The sequence below is a fragment of the Suricata suricatta genome, chromosome 1 (genome assembly GCF_006229205.1).
Source record: "Suricata suricatta isolate VVHF042 chromosome 1, meerkat_22Aug2017_6uvM2_HiC, whole genome shotgun sequence".
In the NCBI taxonomy this organism is placed as follows: domain Eukaryota; kingdom Metazoa; phylum Chordata; class Mammalia; order Carnivora; family Herpestidae; genus Suricata; species Suricata suricatta.
This window is the reverse complement of record NC_043700.1, coordinates 94,169,185-94,188,268: the sequence shown is the minus strand read 5'-3', so window position 1 is coordinate 94,188,268 and position 19,084 is coordinate 94,169,185. Positions and strand designations below refer to the sequence as shown.

Here is a 19,084-nt window from a genome sequence, read left to right as displayed (position 1 = left end):
TACTACCCTCCTTACTCTGGCTTGATCTTCCATACAGGATTTATTGTCAACTGGTATGCTATATATTGTTAACATTTTATTTTCTACCAGCCACATACTCCAATCTTCAAAACATATAAACACATTTGACATTTCCACTGTTACTTACTAATATATATATATATACCAGTATTAAGCATGGCATCTGGTACATTCCCAGTATCCAATATATACTTGATGAATGAATGAATGAATGAATGGACCAATGTAAAAGTAAGAACTCAGAAATACATACATATGTGTGTGTATCTCCCAGGGGTAGTATTATAGATTAATAGTGAAAGACATGCCACTCAACAAATGCCAGTAGAACAATCAAGTAGAGAACAAATTTTTAAATATTAAGTCCCAAAAACGTAAAACATAAAGGAAATAATTAAAAAAACAGTCACTTTTTACATTTCAAAGCAAAATTTTCACAAATAAAATGACGAAGTACCACAGGAGCAAAGATATTTAAAATAAGTTATCATTTCACATTCACTTTCTAAAACATAAAGATACAGCATGTATTGATGACCTACACACTTCTATAAGAGGATAAACTGATACAATGTTAAAGCTTTAGTGCTAGCCTACAGAGCTGAACATGAATATACATATCCTATGATTCCAAATTTCTCTTCTAACTATGCAATTTGGAGTCACCCTTCACTGCTTTACTCCTAGTACTCTGCCCAAGAGAGTAACCAAGAATGTTCTTAGTAGCACTGTCTTTTTTTGGGGAGAGGGGAGGGAGAAAGAAAGAGAATATTAAGCAGGCTTCAAGCTCAGCCCAGAGCTGAACATAGGGCTCAGTCCCATGACCCTGGGATCATGACCTGAGCAGAAATCAAGAATCAGAAGCTCAACTGACTGAGCTACCCAGGAGTCCAGCAGTACTGTTTCATAAAAGTTAAAATGCTAAATACATCTTAAATGAGTATCAACAGGACAACAAGTGAATTATAAAGACTGGAATTATATATTATATGGCAGTGAAATGAATCATGTAGAACATGTAATAGCATGAACAATATAAAAAAATGTTACATCAAAAGCAAGAACAGAATACTGTTGGCAACACAATGCCATTTATATAGAACAGTGGTTTTTAACATGTGGTGTGAGGAACCCTAAAGGTCCTCTATACCTTAGAGCATTTCAGGGTCAGAATAAAACTAAGATGTGATTTGCTTTTTCACTGTAGTTCTCTCTCAAGGATACAGTGGAGTTTTCTAGAGGCTGCATTCAAAAGCAGATATGATAATCTAATTTATTAAGCCTAATATTAAAAAGATTTGCAAAAAATGAGAAACAGTGTTCTTTTAACTTTATGTTTTTGGGGTATTTTTTTGACAATATATACTCTTTCATTAAAGTATTACTAATGTTAACATGTAATGAATTTATTAGTAAATAGTAGTTCATTATTTAAAAATTTATTAGTTCAAATTTCAAACAATTTTAATTTATATTATATTTGATAATTTAGTGTTATCAATATAATAAATATAATTTATTAAATTTGAGAGAGGGAGAGATAGAGACAGTGCGTGAGCAGGGGAGGGACAGAGAGAGCCGGAGACAGAATCTGAAGCAGGCTCCAGGCTGAGCTGTCAGCACAGAGCCCAATGTGGGGCTTGAACTCACAGGCTGTGAAATTATGACCTGAGCTGAGGTCGGATGCCCAATTGAATGAGCCACTCAGGTGCCCCATATCAGCTCAAATTTCAAATACAGCATATATTGATATATAACCCACAGAAACAAAAGTTCCTTAAGGCTGTTAATAATGTTTAAGAATTATAAAGAGAACTTAAAATTAAAGTTTTGAGAATTGCTGACATTCAATCAAAAATGTATATAAAACTAGAGCATATAACAAGTATGTGCATATACATATATATCTCCCTGTGTAGTCAAAATGCATATAAGTTAGCTAAGCCACACAGATATAAAAAGTAAATCCCATAAGACAGGTCACCTTCTGGGTGTGAGTAGATCAAAATTAGCAAGGGATACCTGGGAAGATTTCAAATGTGGATTTTTTAAAAAAATGCTTAATTATTTATTTTGAGACAGAGAGGGAGGCTGACAAGGGGGAGGAGCAGAGAGACAGGGAGAGAGAGAAGCTCAAGCAGGATCCATTCTGTTAGCACAGAGCCCAACAGGGCTCGATCTCACAAATCGTGAGACCATAACCTGAGCCGGTATCAAGAGTCATAGGTCTAACTGAGCCATCCCCGAAGATTTTAGTTTTAAGTAATTGCTACGCCGAACACAGAAACTGAATCTACAACCCTAAGATCAAGAGTGGCAGGTTCAACTGACTGAGGCAACCCTATTTTTTCTTTAAAACAAAACAGAAAACCTAGATTTAAAATAAATAAGGCAAAATAGGTAGGTAGATGCATATTTGTTTTATTTTATTTACTTTCCTCTATAACTGAAAAACTTTTGGGACAGGAACAATCATTTTCTCCAAATCCTTTTTCTGCAACCATTTCTTGTACTTGGTGCCATTAATTTTTATGTTTCAAATACTGTGAAGTCTATAGTGTGCAAGCTGTTTCTCTCACTAAATTAGCAAATAATAAACATCATAATTGAGATTTGAGCTACACACATTTTTTCTCTTTTCTAATGAATATAAATTTTAAATGGTAATCTCACAAAGATTTATAGGGATGAAACTATGAAACACAGAGGAAACTAGGGAATTATAGCAGAGAGGAAAAAGGTGACCTTATGACTCACATCATAGAACATAAATTGGGTGCTGTTTAAAAGTTCTCCATTTTACAAAAATTAATTTCAGCATGCATTGTAAGAGACTACAAATAAAATTTTAAAATACTGGTTCAAATGGATCCTTGTCTTCTATAACTATTTTATCTGTATGTATAAATTGCTCTGCAGAAAAACATTTACTATTTCAAAACTGAATGTAGTTAGAGCAACACAAATAAAAAATGTGACCAAATTTATAATGTCTCTTAATTAAAATATAGTTATTTCTCAATTCAATAGTTACTGAGTCTACTTGTAGTCTATGTCCTGGAGATAAAAAGGGAACAAGACAGGTAAGACAGGTAACTAGTCTGCTCATTCCAGCAGGCAGGCAGAAAGACAAAGTAAACACATGAGCAAAATAACTTCAGATCATGGTAGACACTGAAAATTAAGGAATAACGAAAACAAAGGGGGATGATCTGATTTAAGAAACTGACGTGGTCGGGAGACATCTCAAAGACTTGATGGAAAGGAAAGGCTCTCTGAGGAGGTACATTAAGTGACACCAGGACAAGTAGCCATATAAAAATCTTCTGGCTGGAACTTGACCTATTTCAGAACACAATAAGGGTAATGGTATGGATGAAGAGCAATGAGCAAGGATGAAAGTGATAAAAGCTGAGGTTGAAGGCTAGGCAAAGATTGGACCATGTAAAGCTTAGACTTTATTCTTAAGGTAGTAAGAAGCCACTGGCAGGTTTTAAGCAGGTAAGTAATATGATCAGATACTTCAGTATTTTGTGAAGAGAAGAACGACAATAAAGCAATAGGAAGACCATGCTGAGAGGCAACTGCAGCATAATCTAGGCAATAAAGGATAGGAGTAGCAGCAATGGGAATGCAGAGAAGTGAAAGTACTTCTGTTATCATTGAAATAAAACAAAAGAAGCTCATGGATTGAGTGTAGCAGATGAGTGAAACTGAGGAATCAATGACGATTCTTAAATTTTTGATGAAAATTATGGGTTTTGATATGAAATATTATTTCCTTAGTTTTCTTTTATTGTTAGCTATTTTTACAACAGTGGTATATCATTGGTTCCACATTTCTCTCATCTTCCTTGAACCAAGAAGCTAACCAAGACATGCCATTCTCATGGTGATGCTAGAAATAAAGAGGATAAGCCCAACTACTCATGTACATTTTAAGCCTCTGTTTGGATCATGTCTACTGACATCCCACTGGCCAAAGAAAATGACATGGTTCACCCAAACAAAAAAAGGCAGAGAAATATACTTCTCCTCTAGTAGAAGGAACTCCAACACCATATGGCAAAGACCGAGAATACATGGAGAGATGAAGAACAAAATCAAATAATTCAATATACCACAGGTTCTATGTATTCAACTCATGAGTCATAATTATAAAAGGTCAATAGTTGCTGGAAAGCTCCAAATCATTCTTCTAGATAGCCACAAGTATAATTAGTTTTCTTAATTAATAGTTATTTTTATTAAGCAATTACATGAGCCCTTAAAATTTTATCTCATTACTGATGATTATAGTTAACTGTGCATGTATCTAGTAGAAAAAATAACATCAGAATATTTCTTTTTAAAAAATTTTTTTTAATGTTTAGTTTTGAGAGACAGAGAGAGGAGACACGGAATCCAAAGCAGGCTCCAGGTTCCGAACTATCAGCACAGAGCTGGATGCAGGGCTTGAACCCACAAAGTGTGAGATCATGACCTGAGCCGTAGTCAGTGAATTAACTGACTGAGCCACCCAGATGCCCCTATTCTGAGATTAGAATAACATGAAAGAGAAATTGATTTAAAATTTAAGACAATTCTATATATTATGGTCAATGATAATGAACAACTGTAGGGTAAACAGGCAACCAATCAGAATATACTTCAAAGATACTTTTTAAAATTTTTTAAATGTTTGTTTATTTATTTTTGAGAGAGAGTGAAAGTGTGCACAAGTAGGGTAGGGGCACAGAGAGAGAGGGAGACAGAATCCAACGCAGGCTCTAGGTTCCAGGCTCTGAGCTGTCAGCACAGAGACCAACGTGGGGCTCATGAACCATGAGATCATGACCTGAGTCAAAATCAGACGCTTAACAGATTGAGCCACCTAACCACCCCAAAGATATTTTTTAATGTAAGTTCTATGCCCAACATGGGGCTTGAACTCATGACCCCAAGATCAAAAGTTGCATGCTCTACCAACTGAGCCAGGTGCCCTTTAAGATATTTTTAAGGGCAGTAAAGTATTTACTTATTTTACTTCATAAAATCAAACCATTTTACCATATAGAAAGCATCTTATTTCATATTTTTAAAGAAATAGCAAAAATGTTTTAAAAACTGAAAAAAGTCTCCAACATAGATAACAAAAAAATTCGTATTCTTATTATATATATGAAGTTCCTACTAAACACTAAGAAAAATAAGAACCCTCTTACTTCCCACATCTCCTAACATCTTTAACACTGTCTCATATGCTTAAAACGTTTCTTGAAAAAAACAAAAAGAACTTATGTGTCTGATAAAGTTTTAGAAACATGAAAAGTACTTTAAATGGAACAAAATGAAATTATCAAGAGCTTTTAATAGAGGTAAACAGAGAAATTTGAATTTGTTGTATAAGTTATCAGAGTCCTCAGAAGAAGTACCTAAAGAAAGCACTGTTTTATTATGGTCAACTGGACAACTATGAAAAAAATGAATTAGAATATATATAGGCTAAAATTACTTCCAGGAATAGATGAATAATATTCTAGGTTAGGATAAAAGATTCAAGAAACATTCCAAGATTAGGATTAAATACCTTAGAATAAACTAATATAAGAGAAAATAATCAAAGAAAAGTCTAGAAACAAGCCTAGGGCAGTGCTTATCAAACTTCAATGTACTCAGGACTCACTTAGAAAATGGGTTAAAAGGGGGACTGAGATTCAACAGACCTCAGATTCTGCATTTCTTAAAACTCCAAGTGATGTCAATAATGTTGATCTTAAGATCACATTTTTAAGCAGAGTCTAGGAAACAAGAATTAAGAAATAGTCAGTTTTCCCAGAATTCCAGATAATGATCAGGCTTCAGATTATATGCTTTTATCCTGTATACTTCCAGCTTGGCACTTGTTAAAGCTGCATTTTTACATTTATTTTTGTGATTATTTGTTCAATGTATTTCACTCTCGCCCCTAACACTTAACCCAGTGTACTGTTTGGCTCGCAACTTTAGCCCTGACACTGACCACATATCTGGCACAGAGCAGGTGCAGAAAATTTGTTTCAGAAATAAATGAATGAGCCAATGAATCAAAACGCTGAAAGAGATGTTGATTTGAAAAACACAGAAAGGTTACTGAAGACCACTCCAGTGAAAAGATACATGTTGATCAGGGCGAGGATAAAAGCTCTTAAGGCAGATTTGATTGGTATCATAATATGTTGATGCAGATTTGACTGCCATCATATTAGATATGAACAGTGGTAGCCATGTAAATAAAATTATTGAAGGAGTATGTATAGAGAGATCTAAGTAAGCTTCATTGGACAAACACCCAGAGAGTCCCTAGAGGGAGAACGACCAAAGAACAGAATCAGAAGATTTTGAAAGGAAGAAATTACAAATAATGAAAAAAGTTCTAGAATGTATCATATCAGGCTAAAAATGAGTGAACATTAAGTTCAGAAGCTACTCCGCATAAACATCTTTCTATGAATATATACATATAGAAATCAGACTTCGGTAAGTTATGAAATGAGGTGATATGTAACTAGTAGGACTTGCGTACACAAATTAGGGATAATATGAAGATTTGGTGGGAAATTAAAAAATACTATTTTTTTCAGAGTACTAGGAAATACGTTTGTGTTTGAAAATGCCAGTTGCAGCCAGGATGGCATATATGAACAGATGAAGTGTTCTTGGAATAGAATAACAGCACTGGGGGGGGATGAATCAAATTAGGGCACATGGGCCCCATGTGAAGACAGCAGCTAACAGGACTCCAATAGATTACTGATTCAAAAGAATGAGAACCTAATTTTGTCAAAATTTCTGTCTTTTTTCAGAGAAAAACCAAAAACCTTAGATGTGAGTGTGAAATCTTCTAAATTGGCTAAAAATATTCAACCTGTAGGGAATAACTTTACTCCCTCTAGTCTAAAACAAACAAGACAAAACAAAGAATTATTAAGAAGTAAATGAAAGAATGGCCAAGCAGAACTAAAACTGTCACTGAAATTAAATAACATAAATGTGAAGGAATATGTTATGCCATTATATAAGTAATTAAAGGTTGAGGAACAGTGCAGCAAATTTTATGGAGTACCAGCAACGGGAACCAAAGGAAGCAGCACTTCGATATGAAGCGAAAAAACCCATCAAGCATAGAAAGAAGAGGTTTTAGGAAGGGAAAGTCTGAATGAATGGAAGTCCATTGTAAAGTAAAAATAACATGGTCAAAAGTTGGAAACAAAAGACAATCTGTTGAAAAGGACTATGTTAGACTAAATAAGAAAAGTAGAATTTCAATTATGAAAATTACGTTAATTCATTTATTTTATTTAAAATGTGAACCATAAAGACACTTTACAATATCTTTTACTCTGATAATATCTAAGAATGGATAACGATGGTAATCTTAAGTAGTACTAGTTATACAAGACAATGGAAAGGGAATATTTTGCCTTGAAAATACCCCACAACTGAGAGTAAAAAGGAAGCACACGTTCCAATCTCATTCTGTTCTTAGTCCCTTTGTTGAATAAGCCAAAAATACATGGAGCCAATTGAGACAGAAGATAGACATCTGGCCACTTAAAACTATCTGGACCAATGCCATATTCATACATGCGAAAGAGCACACACGGCAGGTTAATAAATTAATAAACAATAAACCACTCTGGTCTGCACTGAAAACTGACCTAAATGATATAACATTTCAATTCCCTTTCCTATGCAAGAGCTTCACCTGTCCTTCAATTAGGTTCAAACATCTTCTAGATAGGTAAGTAGCATTATTCCCTCATTCAAATGATACTCATTTAGCACTTACTATATGCAAAGTGCTGTTCAAAGCACTATGGTAAATATAAAAAATTAATCAGTCATGAATAATGTCATGGAGAAGCATATGCCTAATAGTGGAGATAACATAAGATATATGCATAAGTAACTAAAGAAGCTAAAAATCTAAAGAGATGCAAGTGAAAAACTATAAATGTTCGAGGAGAAGGAAATAAAAAAGATCAGAAAAAAGATTCAACCACTTGAGGGTTCCTATTTGATATAAAAAACAAATGTCAGTTTGGCCTTTCAGTTTCCAATTCTTTTCTTAACAAGTTATGCTGCCTTTCACGACTAACACAACTTTTTTTTGGCTAGATTCTTAAAGTTTAGGGTCAGTTATCTAATTATCCATTACAATTTTATTCCACTTACACATTACACAGAACAAAATCATTTTACTCAGTTCTGAAAAGTGGACATCACACATACAAAACTCATACCTGGTCCAGCAGATTGTTAACTAAAAATAAAAATTAGAGGATAGTGTCTACCAGGAGCAAAAATTTGTATTTCTCAGTTCCATATCATTTAAATCTCCAGGAAGAGCCACGAGTGCATGAACCATTATAGTAAGATTCAGAAAAGAGTTTCTAACGGAATGAAATAATCATGTGCAGTTGTGCTTCTAAACCAGTCACAGGATCTGAAGCTACTTCACTCCTGCTCGCGTTCCCTAAACTTAGATGCCTTCATACTTCTGTCAAAAATAACTGGGATTTGTTTTATGGTTATACGACTACCAGGAAACTCTAACACTAACACCAGAAAATACACAAAATATACAAAGTTTTGCCATAAGAGTCTGAAAGGAAAGGGAGAAGGAGAAGAAATTAGCCTCTTGTTCTCAAGTAAAAATGTTAATTGTCATCAATTAGACCATCTTAGTTCCACCAATAGAAATGAGAAAAAAAAAATCTAAAGACAGTAACAGTAGCTTTGCACCTTAATCAATTAAGATAGAAAAACAGAAAAGGGAAAAAAAGAAATTAATGGGTCTTCATTCATCATTCCCTTTAGCAGATCATATAATTTCTTCCACCAGTGTTAAAACATTTATGTGTTGCATGAACACTGTTAAGGCATTTACTCCAAGTATTATTTCTCTTTATAGAAATAAGATAAATATTATAGTAAGAATTTAAGCTCCATGAAGGCAGGGTATTTTGTCTGTTCCATTCACTGATTTATCTACAACTGAACTGAACACACAGAAAGTTCTCAATAAATTTCTCCAGCTCAACTGTGTTTAAAACACAAAAGGCTCTCAAATATTTGCTGTAAGAGTTAATGAATGTCAGAAGAAATTCTGTGACAACTAAATCTAAGAATCGTGATATGTCAGAAGGGAAAGAAAGTAGCAGCGTATGACTAGATTAAAATGACATTCCTCTCATTTTTCTTATCATAGAGAAAAAGTGATTTCAATACACCAGCAATTTACAAGTTACCATGTAGATATATGACTTCATGGAAGAAGTTTTTTGTAGTACTATGTATTCTACATTTTAAACATAAAAACTAGATAAATAGTTTTCTAGGAAGTAAAACTGAAGAAAGGCTTATAAAATGTATTCATTACAAATCACTTCTCTGCAATCTTTGTTCATCTGTCAAGAACTAAGACTTCTCTTTATCAATTTTCTATTACTATTAAATTGTTTCACACATGAATATATGAAACCATTCATATTATCAAGTGTTAGATGTTAAAAAAGTAACAGAATGGGTTTTGATTTTTTTTCAAAAGTAAAAAAATGATTTTACATCTCTTTGCTTATATTTCATCTCCCATCATGTTATAATACGCTTTGATCTCTCTCTCAAAATATTGTAACTTCTTGAAAGCATGATTGTCTACCTGTTGAATTACATTTCTCCTGCCTACACAAAATAGATTCCTATTAAAATTCTCTAACGGGCTTACTTAACGAAAATTGGTCAATCACCAACAAAACCTACGATAAAATCCTGGCTATCTGTCCAAAAGTAAAGGCTTAGATTATCTCATGCCATAGATGATGCAAAAATATTTCTCTTTAACTGTAAATTATATTCTCATATTTGCATTTGACTATGGTTATTTGAAAGCTTTACAACCCTAGAGGAAATGTACTCTATGAATTATCAGAACAGCTGTTACAATATCAGAGAGTTACCTAATTTATTTAATGATTAACTACTTTAATGATGAAGAAAGAAAGTAACCCAGGCTTTTGAAAGATCCAGGAAGAGATGAAGAGCACCAAGATGGTCCAAAAAGAAAGGCTATGCTTCCTCTACCAAAGTACAGACTGGGAATACACAGTGATTAGCTCCTCTGTCAATCAGAAAATCAGCACTGGTGTGGTTTTTACAGACAGCTCTAACTGCTTCACATTTCCCTTCAATTATTTAATAACTAAAATTTATGCAGGAAAAAACAACAGGACCATCTGAGTAGAAGGGCCTGTTTCAGGAAAACCTATGATACCATACAGAAAGATCTGCTCAGGATCAGAATACAACAAAAATGTACAATTAGACATGATTTCAAATATTTAAAGGCATTAGAAATTTACATATAAATTCCAATAAAATAAACTGTATAATTACCAAATTTAGTTGGACTAAGTTCAACATCATTAGCTAAGCTCTTTGAAACTAATTTTCTAAGGTATTAAATCCAAGTAACTGCTAAGAAATGAAATTATAAGAAATGAAAATTCAGCTCTTCAACTAGTAATAGCATCTTCAGACAAAGTAGGAAGTCAACAGGAAAAGAGCTGTTTGTGCACAGAGACTTTTAAGTCTTGTAAAAAGCAAAGTTTTAGATATTGAAGACTACATTATTGAATATGCACAGTGATTCCATATTTAAAACTGTTCACTGAACCTGGTATCTCATATTTGTGCACCAGTATCACCTAATGGATTTTCTTATTTAAAAATGATCTAGTATTTTAACCCTGATATTGGTGGCTAATTGCAAAAGATAACAGAATTGCCCTGAATTTTACTGGACTGCATTTAAACATTAAAACAGATTGCAAAAATATCACACCTCTCAAAGACACACCTCTTTGGCTGACTTTAATATGTCTGGATTCCATACCACTATCCATAAAAATCATCGCAGACTACTACTTTGTCACTTACATGGGCAATCTGAAAACTATACTCAAATCACAACTGTGACACACCCCCCTGGCCTCCACAAATTCCAATCTACTCTCCCCCTCTAGTCCTTCAAAGAATTTCTATGATCATAAACCTGTATACATGCACACATTCTTCAAATCCCTACTCTGCCATATACAGAGTGGAAGTCTGTAACCTTGAACAAGTTACAAGGCTTTCTGTGTCTCAGTTTCCTCATCCATGAATTGGGCATAGTAAAAGTACCTACCTCACAGGACTGCTATGAAAATGAAATAACTTAATATTTGTAAATCTTTTAGAACCCTGACACATTGTTTGTTATTATTAATATTTTCAATACACTTAAAAATTTATATTTATCATACCATTAGATCTGAGGACATCATAAAAACAAACATCACTCATTTCATAGCAATTCAAATCCTAGTCAAAAGACTCCTAGAGACATACAGAGAAACAGACATACCATCACATATACACATGTATGCTAACCTCCACCACACAGCATCCCTGCATCTTTGGGGCACAAACTTTCACCTGCTAAAAACTACTTACTGTGCAGAGAGTAATTCAAGCAGCAGTGAGGCAAAGCAAGCACAAAAATAACAATCGGCCTGCTTCTTTTACAATGAGCAGAGGGCGGACCTGCAAAAACTTATTTTCAAGAAATCATGTCTTCTTGAATACACTCTGAATCTGCCACAACTCTGAAAAGCAATTTATTCACTTTCTAGACCACTCCATTTACCAATGGAAAAATGCTTAATTGAGGTTAGAAAAATGTTGTTTTTCATATCACTCACTAAAAGTATGAAATTTGTACCAGATTTTCATTATTTTCTAAATACCACATAGTTAAAAGTACTACTTAACTTTTTGTTTAACTTGATAGGGGAATGAATCCCAAACACAGATTTTCTTCAGATTCTCAATGGCCAATGATCTCTTTCAAAAAGAACTTGAAGAAATAATGATACTATAAGCAAAAAAGATAGTAGATTCTATGCAGAGAGTTCCTCTAAATTCAGCACCATACCTAGTTTGCCTTCCTTGAAAACGTAGCCTATTTTCCAAGCAGCTAAATGGTGTTTTCTATCATAAGAAATATCCCTCACCAGTTATAGATAATATTAGAAAAATAAATAAGGAAATAAGCAATTGTCATAAGTTTGAAATAAAGATTGTTTTCTGCTTCATATTCTGTTATTAAAGAAGTAAAAGAAAAGACATACTTTTAATTCATATCCTATGCAAACAAGCTTAAATTTTGTCTCCTTCAGGACTCAAACACATGTATTTACAAGTACAGATTATCCCCAAATGCCTAGTAGTACAGGTAACCCACAAAATTTAAACACCAGACAAAAAACTAAATAAAATAAAATAATCTTAAAAAACACGTTAATTTTTGCATAGAAACCAGAATCATGGCATTCTCATTGTTACCTTTTAAACGCTTCAGCTGGATTCCTCTCACATTCTCCGGGCTGTAACAGGCTTTGGACCGCTGGATCCCTTAGCTTATCCTCATATCCTTGGAGTAGTCCACTGCGGCAGATCTGGGCAACTAGACCTCTAATAAACCCTCCAACACACAAAGTATCAGAGTCCTGGGCTTTGCAGAAATGAAAGGCCAAAGCCTGGCGATGTAAACCTCTCTGCAAGCTTGTAGGTGAACTTGGCCACAGCAGCTCAGTACACAGGGCTGTCTTGCCACTGCCCGGCCCTCCTACCAGCAACACACCCCAGGCAGCTCCTTTTCCAGAGACAACACTAGCATTATTCCCAGAATTCATTACAAGGGATGGTGTGTTGACAGCACTATTGCAGCAGTTAGTTTTCTCCTGGAGGCAATGCTGAAGCTTGTGGAAAACCCACTCCCTACAGTAAAACTGCTTCCCCTGCAGTAAACTCGTTTGAGCCATTTTGCAGACTTTCTCTTCCCAAGGATTAGTCATAATAAGTTTCTTATCTTCAACATTTGCTAGATCCTAGATGCGTCAACACAGGTCTTTACATCCATTAGGACATAACTTGCAAATTAAGTTGACTCTGAGTGATACAGTAACCCGTTACAGTAAAACTCAACAGCCAGAGATGCCATTTGCCAATAGAATGTGCATGACTTTATTTGGCTTTTACTCTTGATTATCAGCAGAGAATATATTAGTTTAATTGTTGAATTGGTGGAAAACTGCCTGGTTCCAAAGCGTGGCAATATTTTTCCTAAATCTTGATGGGTCACATAACTCCATGGTTTTATCTGGAGTTTATGTGATTGTGGATGTTTCAAGTGTGCAGATGAGACAACACATCTGGAAAACTAAAGATAATGCCCAATCTTTCAATTTGTACAAAACGCTTCTTCGGATTCCAAGTGTTAATTCTGTATCTGAAAATTAGATGCAGAAAAGATGTCCATTATAGTAAATGCCATCAAAGAGACTCTATGTATACAGTTGATAGGTAGCTCTGTATTTCTTGTTGAAGGATAGTCACTCAAAGTATTAGACCTTGCCAGTTGCAGGCATCTGGGCAACTTCCAGGGAGGAACTCGTTCAGATTACGGTCTTTTATGTGGCAGAAATGACAGGCCACTGTTAACACATTCTTAATCCAAAGCACTGATAACATACATTTTTTAGGTGAGTAGATTCTTAATCAACCTGTTCACAGGTTTCTGGCTTTAAGATATCTGGGAAAGCAACAATTTCCACAAGTAACTAAAACAAAAATATCTTAATCCGAAATAGTATATGTTAAGAGCTTACTTACTTAAAAGCTTACAAAGGATATAACCTGCCAGTTAAAATAATCTCAAAAACCCATATGCTCAAAAAAAAATCCATGTACTTCATCTTTGACACTTTCAAAAAGTTGGACAATCACCCCCAGAATAATTGCATTTTCCTTTCTGTAGTTTACCTCCTAAATGGTTATGCTTCCAGACAGCTACATTTTAATCAACTTACCCTAGATTTAAAAAAAAAAAAGCCTTTATGCACACACAGTAACATCCTTAAGTCTAACCAAATAGGTCTTTCCGACAAGCTTGGTAGAACAGCGCCAGTTAAAGGAAGCTCTATTAAACTGCACAGTCCAGCCAGTCAAGGACTCTGCTTACTCGACTAGTCACACTTCTTTGTTGATAGTTTGCAAAATCTAGGGGATGATTACCGGGGTTGTGGCTGGATGGGAATGGGTTAAAAAAAAAGAGAGAGGGGAGGACGGGAATGACCGTACACGAATGATAAAGCCAAATACAAGTACAACGTGAATCCTTCCTTCCTTTGCGCCAAAGATAAAGCTTTCGGACGGGGGTGAGGAACGGAATCTACTACTGTGGCCGGAGAGGCGGCTGCCGGGGAGAATTCCTTCCGAGACAGCAAAGGGGTACGTCGAGCGCTTCAGGGCCGGTGGGGGTTCGCCTACAGTTCGGCCTCTAGTTTCAGCTGATAGACAAAAGGAGCTCCGGGATTCCCAGAGACGGGAACCACCTTCGGTTTGAGCACTCCAAGGAGCCACAGGGGGGCCACCTCGGAGAGGCCGCGGACTGAGGTGCAGCCTCCACACCGAGGTCTTCCCTTCCAGAGGGCTGGGAACGCCCCAACACCCCGCCCCGCCCCGCGATTTTGGGGTGTGTCTTTTGGGGGGGAGGGGGTGCCCGACGCCCTTGCCAATCCCAGATGAGGGGTCGCAAGCAGTCGGTGCCCAGTTCTGCGCCCCCACCCCTCGCGCGGCTCCCGCCCCCAGCCGACCCACGACTGAAGGAAGGGGACGGAGACTGGAAAGGGTGGGTGGGTGAGTCAGGCTCGAGCCCAGCCACAGCCCCCGAGCTTTCGAGCCGAGAAGGGGCCTCGCTTCTACCGCCTATGCCGCCCCTCGGTTACCTCGGCCGCAGCCGCCGCCGTGGCCGCCGCCGCCGCTGCGGACTCGCAGCCTCAGACACTTGCTCCTCTGAGAATCCGCGGCCGCCAGCGCTCCTCAGACTCCAACTGCAGCCCCCTCCTTCGCCCGGCCTGGGGCACGCTCTCAGCTCCAGATCCTCCTGTTAGCCCCCGGCAACTGCCAGTTCCAGCTGCCCCAGCAGCCTCGGTCGTGCTCCTCCCAACCCCCACCGGCCAACCGCCGCCGCCGCCGCCGCCGCCGCCGCCGCCGTCAGGGCAGTGACTGTCTCAGGCAGCCCGGGACTCGGCCGGCTCCGCCCCGCCCCACTCTGCGGCCCCGCCCTCAGACCCAGGCCCCGCCCCCACCGACCGCTCGGCCTTTCTTCGCCCGCCGGCTCCTCCCCTTGCTCCTCCCCGCCCCCACCGCGCCGGCCTGTCGCCGCCCGTGCCTGGGCGTGTGCGGCCGCCTGCATCCGCGGCCAGCGTCGCGGGGTAACCTTTCTTGGGGTAGCTTTCGGGCCCCGCCTTTTAGGGGGAGGAGCAAGGGGCGGGGGCTGCGTTCTCACGTCCCCGAGCTCACGCGAGTCGCTGCCCCCACCCACCCCGTCACCACTGGGCCCTGAGCCTTTCTTTGTCTTTCAGGCCGAGGACTCGCTGGGTTTGGGGGCCATATCCGCTCCTAGGAAGGGCAGTTGAGCTGGGAGAGTTGCCCCTTGTCTCTTTCTTAACCCCCTTATTCCAAAGAACACTCCAGACCCGCCCTATTCTTCAGTCGTCTGGGTTCCCTTTCAATCCATTAAATTCCGGTGATGTTTTTACTTTCACAGCCTGAGAATGAGAGAAGCAAGGAAAGGACTGGGAAGAATATTGTAAAAATAAAAACTAGTGGGGCTGTAGGGCGACATTCTCATCGGTGTCATGAAAAGGACGTGGCCTCCACCAGATGGAGGTTGAAAGCAGTCATGAATACGTCTCAGGCTCCTGCCCTTCTGGACAGTTGGATGACCTTCAGAGGCCACTCTAAGGGAAAGAGCCCATGGTCGAGGTCAGACTGTAGAATCAGATAAACTGCCCTAGAGGGCCTGACTGCAGGCAGTTTCTGTTGAACTAGACAGGCCAGTTGTTTGCACTCGCTTGGACCTGGGTTGTTTAGATTCCAGGTTTCTGCTGGGAAGGTAAATGTACTGGCAACTGACAGAATAGAAAATGTACTATCTTTATTATTTTATTATTTATGGTGTAAAGCCGTGAGCTGTTCATCTCCTATTCTCCATTAATTTGGATGTTTATTTCCCAAATATTAAACCAGCCTCCGTCTGGTTTCTCTGGAATTTCAAAGTACAGCTATCCCATTTAACTAGAAAACATATAACCAAATAGATTGTCCTTGTGCGTACTCTTCAGTTCTGTTTATTACTAGCCTATCCATGGCATTTGAAGCTTGTTGATCTTCACATTTAATTCATTTTTTTGTGTGACTTCTGAGATTCTTTTCCAAAACACAAGCAAAATGGGCAGAAGATATAAATTCTCCAGAATTATAAGATGAAAAATGATTTTTAAACTACAACTTTGATTTACATTTGCTTACATGATTTTAATTAGCTTTATAGTCGTTGACTCCTTCAGTTTCATGAATGTTATATATGTTTAGAGAAAAATTTTAAGTATGTACATTATACTATCATTTGCATTAAACTGTTTGATAGTACAATAATTAAAATAACTTTTGCCCAATAGAAGAGTTACAGAAACTTAGTTTAGAGGGCCTACGTTTTTATGATAACTCACCATCTCAGAATGCTGTTTGAAATAGCATCAGTGATAACTGAGCTGTAATTAATCTTCAGACTCACTTCGAATTTTTTTACTTTAAAGTTTATTTCACATTTTATCACTTTTGGCTCTCCGAAATAGAAAAATTTCTGAAGGGCAGGGGCTATGCCCTACACAGCCTTGCCTTCCCAACACTTAGCAAAGTTCCTTGCATGCAAAGCTTGTCTGTTTTTTCATTGACAATTACTTATTTAGAGGTTTCCAATGTACTTGGCATTATGTTGTGTTTGGTGGTAGGTTATACACAATTGTGGCAGGATGAGCACAGTTTCCTTTCTTTGTGGAATATCCATTTACCTCCCCAATTTTTGATAGGAAGCAATGATGTTTTTTTCACCTCCTCTAGACCATACTGCTACCTTTAAATCTCTCTCACCAAAATTTTGAAATCTCCATTTTTGGGGAAAAAACACATATATAAATGTATATTAGACATATGCTAGACATGTGTACCTATATATATCTAATATGTGTCAGAGAATCCCAAGCAGGATCTGAGTTGTCAGCGCAAAGGCTGACCCGGGGCTTAATCTCACAAACTGAGAGATTATGACCTGAGCCAAAAACAATAGATGGATACTTAACCAACTCAGCTATCCAGGTGCCTGGATGACCATGGTATTTTTGAACATTTTCTCTGTAAGTACTACCTAGTAAGTTCAAAGCAAACTCTAATAAATAAAATATATTCTCAATTTAAAATATTTTTATATTGAAATATAAATGTGCACAAATTTTTCAACCAAAATCGTTTCATAGGTGTGTTCTCTTTTTAACCTCAAAGTAACATCATTCAGCAAACATTTTTTTACAAGACAAAGCTCATCATGTACATTCTCTTTATGTTTACTTTGATAGTTTCAACGAAATTTAGATACTGCAAATTATAGGTCTTCTCATTTTTTGATGTACTTATTTTGAGAGAGAGCACGAGTAAGCGAAAGAGAGAGAACACACAGGTGCACGGGATGGGGGTGGGGGTCCAGAGAGAGAGGGAGAGAGAAAATCTGAAGCAGGCTCTGTGCTATCAACATGGAGCCCGATTTGGGGCTCAATCTAATGAACCAAGAGTTCATGACCTGAACCAAAATCAAGAGTGGGATGACTGACTGAGCCACCCAGGTGCCCCAAGGTCTTCTCATTTCTTAAGCCATTACAAAATATAATTTTATTCAGTCAGAAACAGAAGTTCTATGAAAAGAGTCCTCTCACAAGTTGATTGAGGTGTTCCAAAACACAATTATAAATTTGGAAATGGGTCTTTGATAATATCTGTGCTCTTTTTTTTTTTTTAACATTTATTCATCTTTGAGAGACGGACAGAGCATGAACAGAGGAGGGGCAGAGAGAGGGAGACACAGAATCCGAAACAGGCTTCAGTCTCCGAGCTGTCAGCACAGAGCCCAATGTAGGACTTGAACCCATGAACTGTGAGATCATGACCTGAGTGGAAATCAGATGCTTAACTGACTGAGCCACCCAGACACCCCTGTGCTCTTATCATGGAATACATTGAGTTCCTTCTTTGATTGATAGAGGTATGTTTCAATATTTTCCTATTTGCAACTTTTGCTTTCAATAATTACAATACCTAGAAGTTGCAAAAGTCTAATATTTTAATTTTAGAGTTTTCATTATTTTAAATGAAATGCTATGAATATTCAAAGGATTCATTTTAGTCCTCTAGTTTAACTAGTGTAGGTTATTCAGATTTGTTGACAAAGTAATTGTTTAAATAAATGTCACTGGCAATCTTCAGACAATGCCACAAATTTAAAGAAGTTTGTTTACTGCCCCAAAACATTCAGCTTATTTGCTATAGGCTGTACTACAAGGTAACTCAGTCTCTATTTCACGTATTTTAACTCTACCTTACCCTTAGTTTTCCGCATTTACCACTGATTCTCACAAGTGGCAGCCTGGTGGATTCATGCATGTCAAAGGCAGCAGCAGCTGCAGGCCAGCGCACATCTGACTGGTACACCAGACGCCTGGCAGGATCAGCAAGCTTGAAAGTGTCTCTGACAAAGACCAAGAGTTGGCTGTACCTAGCCTCCCATATCGAACTGTACTTTTTCCGCATCTGATATCCTGCACACTATCCTTGAAGGGAAGGAGTTAGTTATGTTGCATCTGGAAAGAGTCCAGAAATGAGTTATTGCTGGCAGTCTTTCAAATTTCCCCACAAATTTAAAGAACTCTGATCACTGATAATAATGCATCTCACACACTATGAAACAAGACCATAGCTGAAGTTGTGAATAAATATGAAGGTCTACCAAGCCTCACTCAGAGTATTCTAAGACTCCTGTTAGTAACAGTGCTTTCTTTACACAAACATGCACAAGTTATGTTACTTAAATTGGACCTGATATGGC

General features: G+C 37.6%; 1 protein-coding gene across 1 annotated transcript in view; it reads right to left on the bottom strand.

The window, feature by feature from the left end:
- The window catches only part of ANKRD50 (ankyrin repeat domain 50), a 32,340-nt gene extending 17,236 nt beyond the window's left edge, over positions 1 to 15,104 (bottom strand). The window contains exons 1-2 of the mRNA XM_029941209.1: positions 14,874 to 15,104; positions 12,430 to 13,375 (exon numbers count right to left, since the gene is read on the bottom strand). Of these exons, the coding sequence (XP_029797069.1) occupies positions 12,430 to 12,941 (512 nt within the window). The 5' untranslated portion in view covers positions 12,942 to 13,375; positions 14,874 to 15,104. The remainder of the gene's footprint in view (positions 1 to 12,429; positions 13,376 to 14,873) is intronic.
- Between the last annotated feature and the right edge of the window lie 3,980 nt (positions 15,105 to 19,084).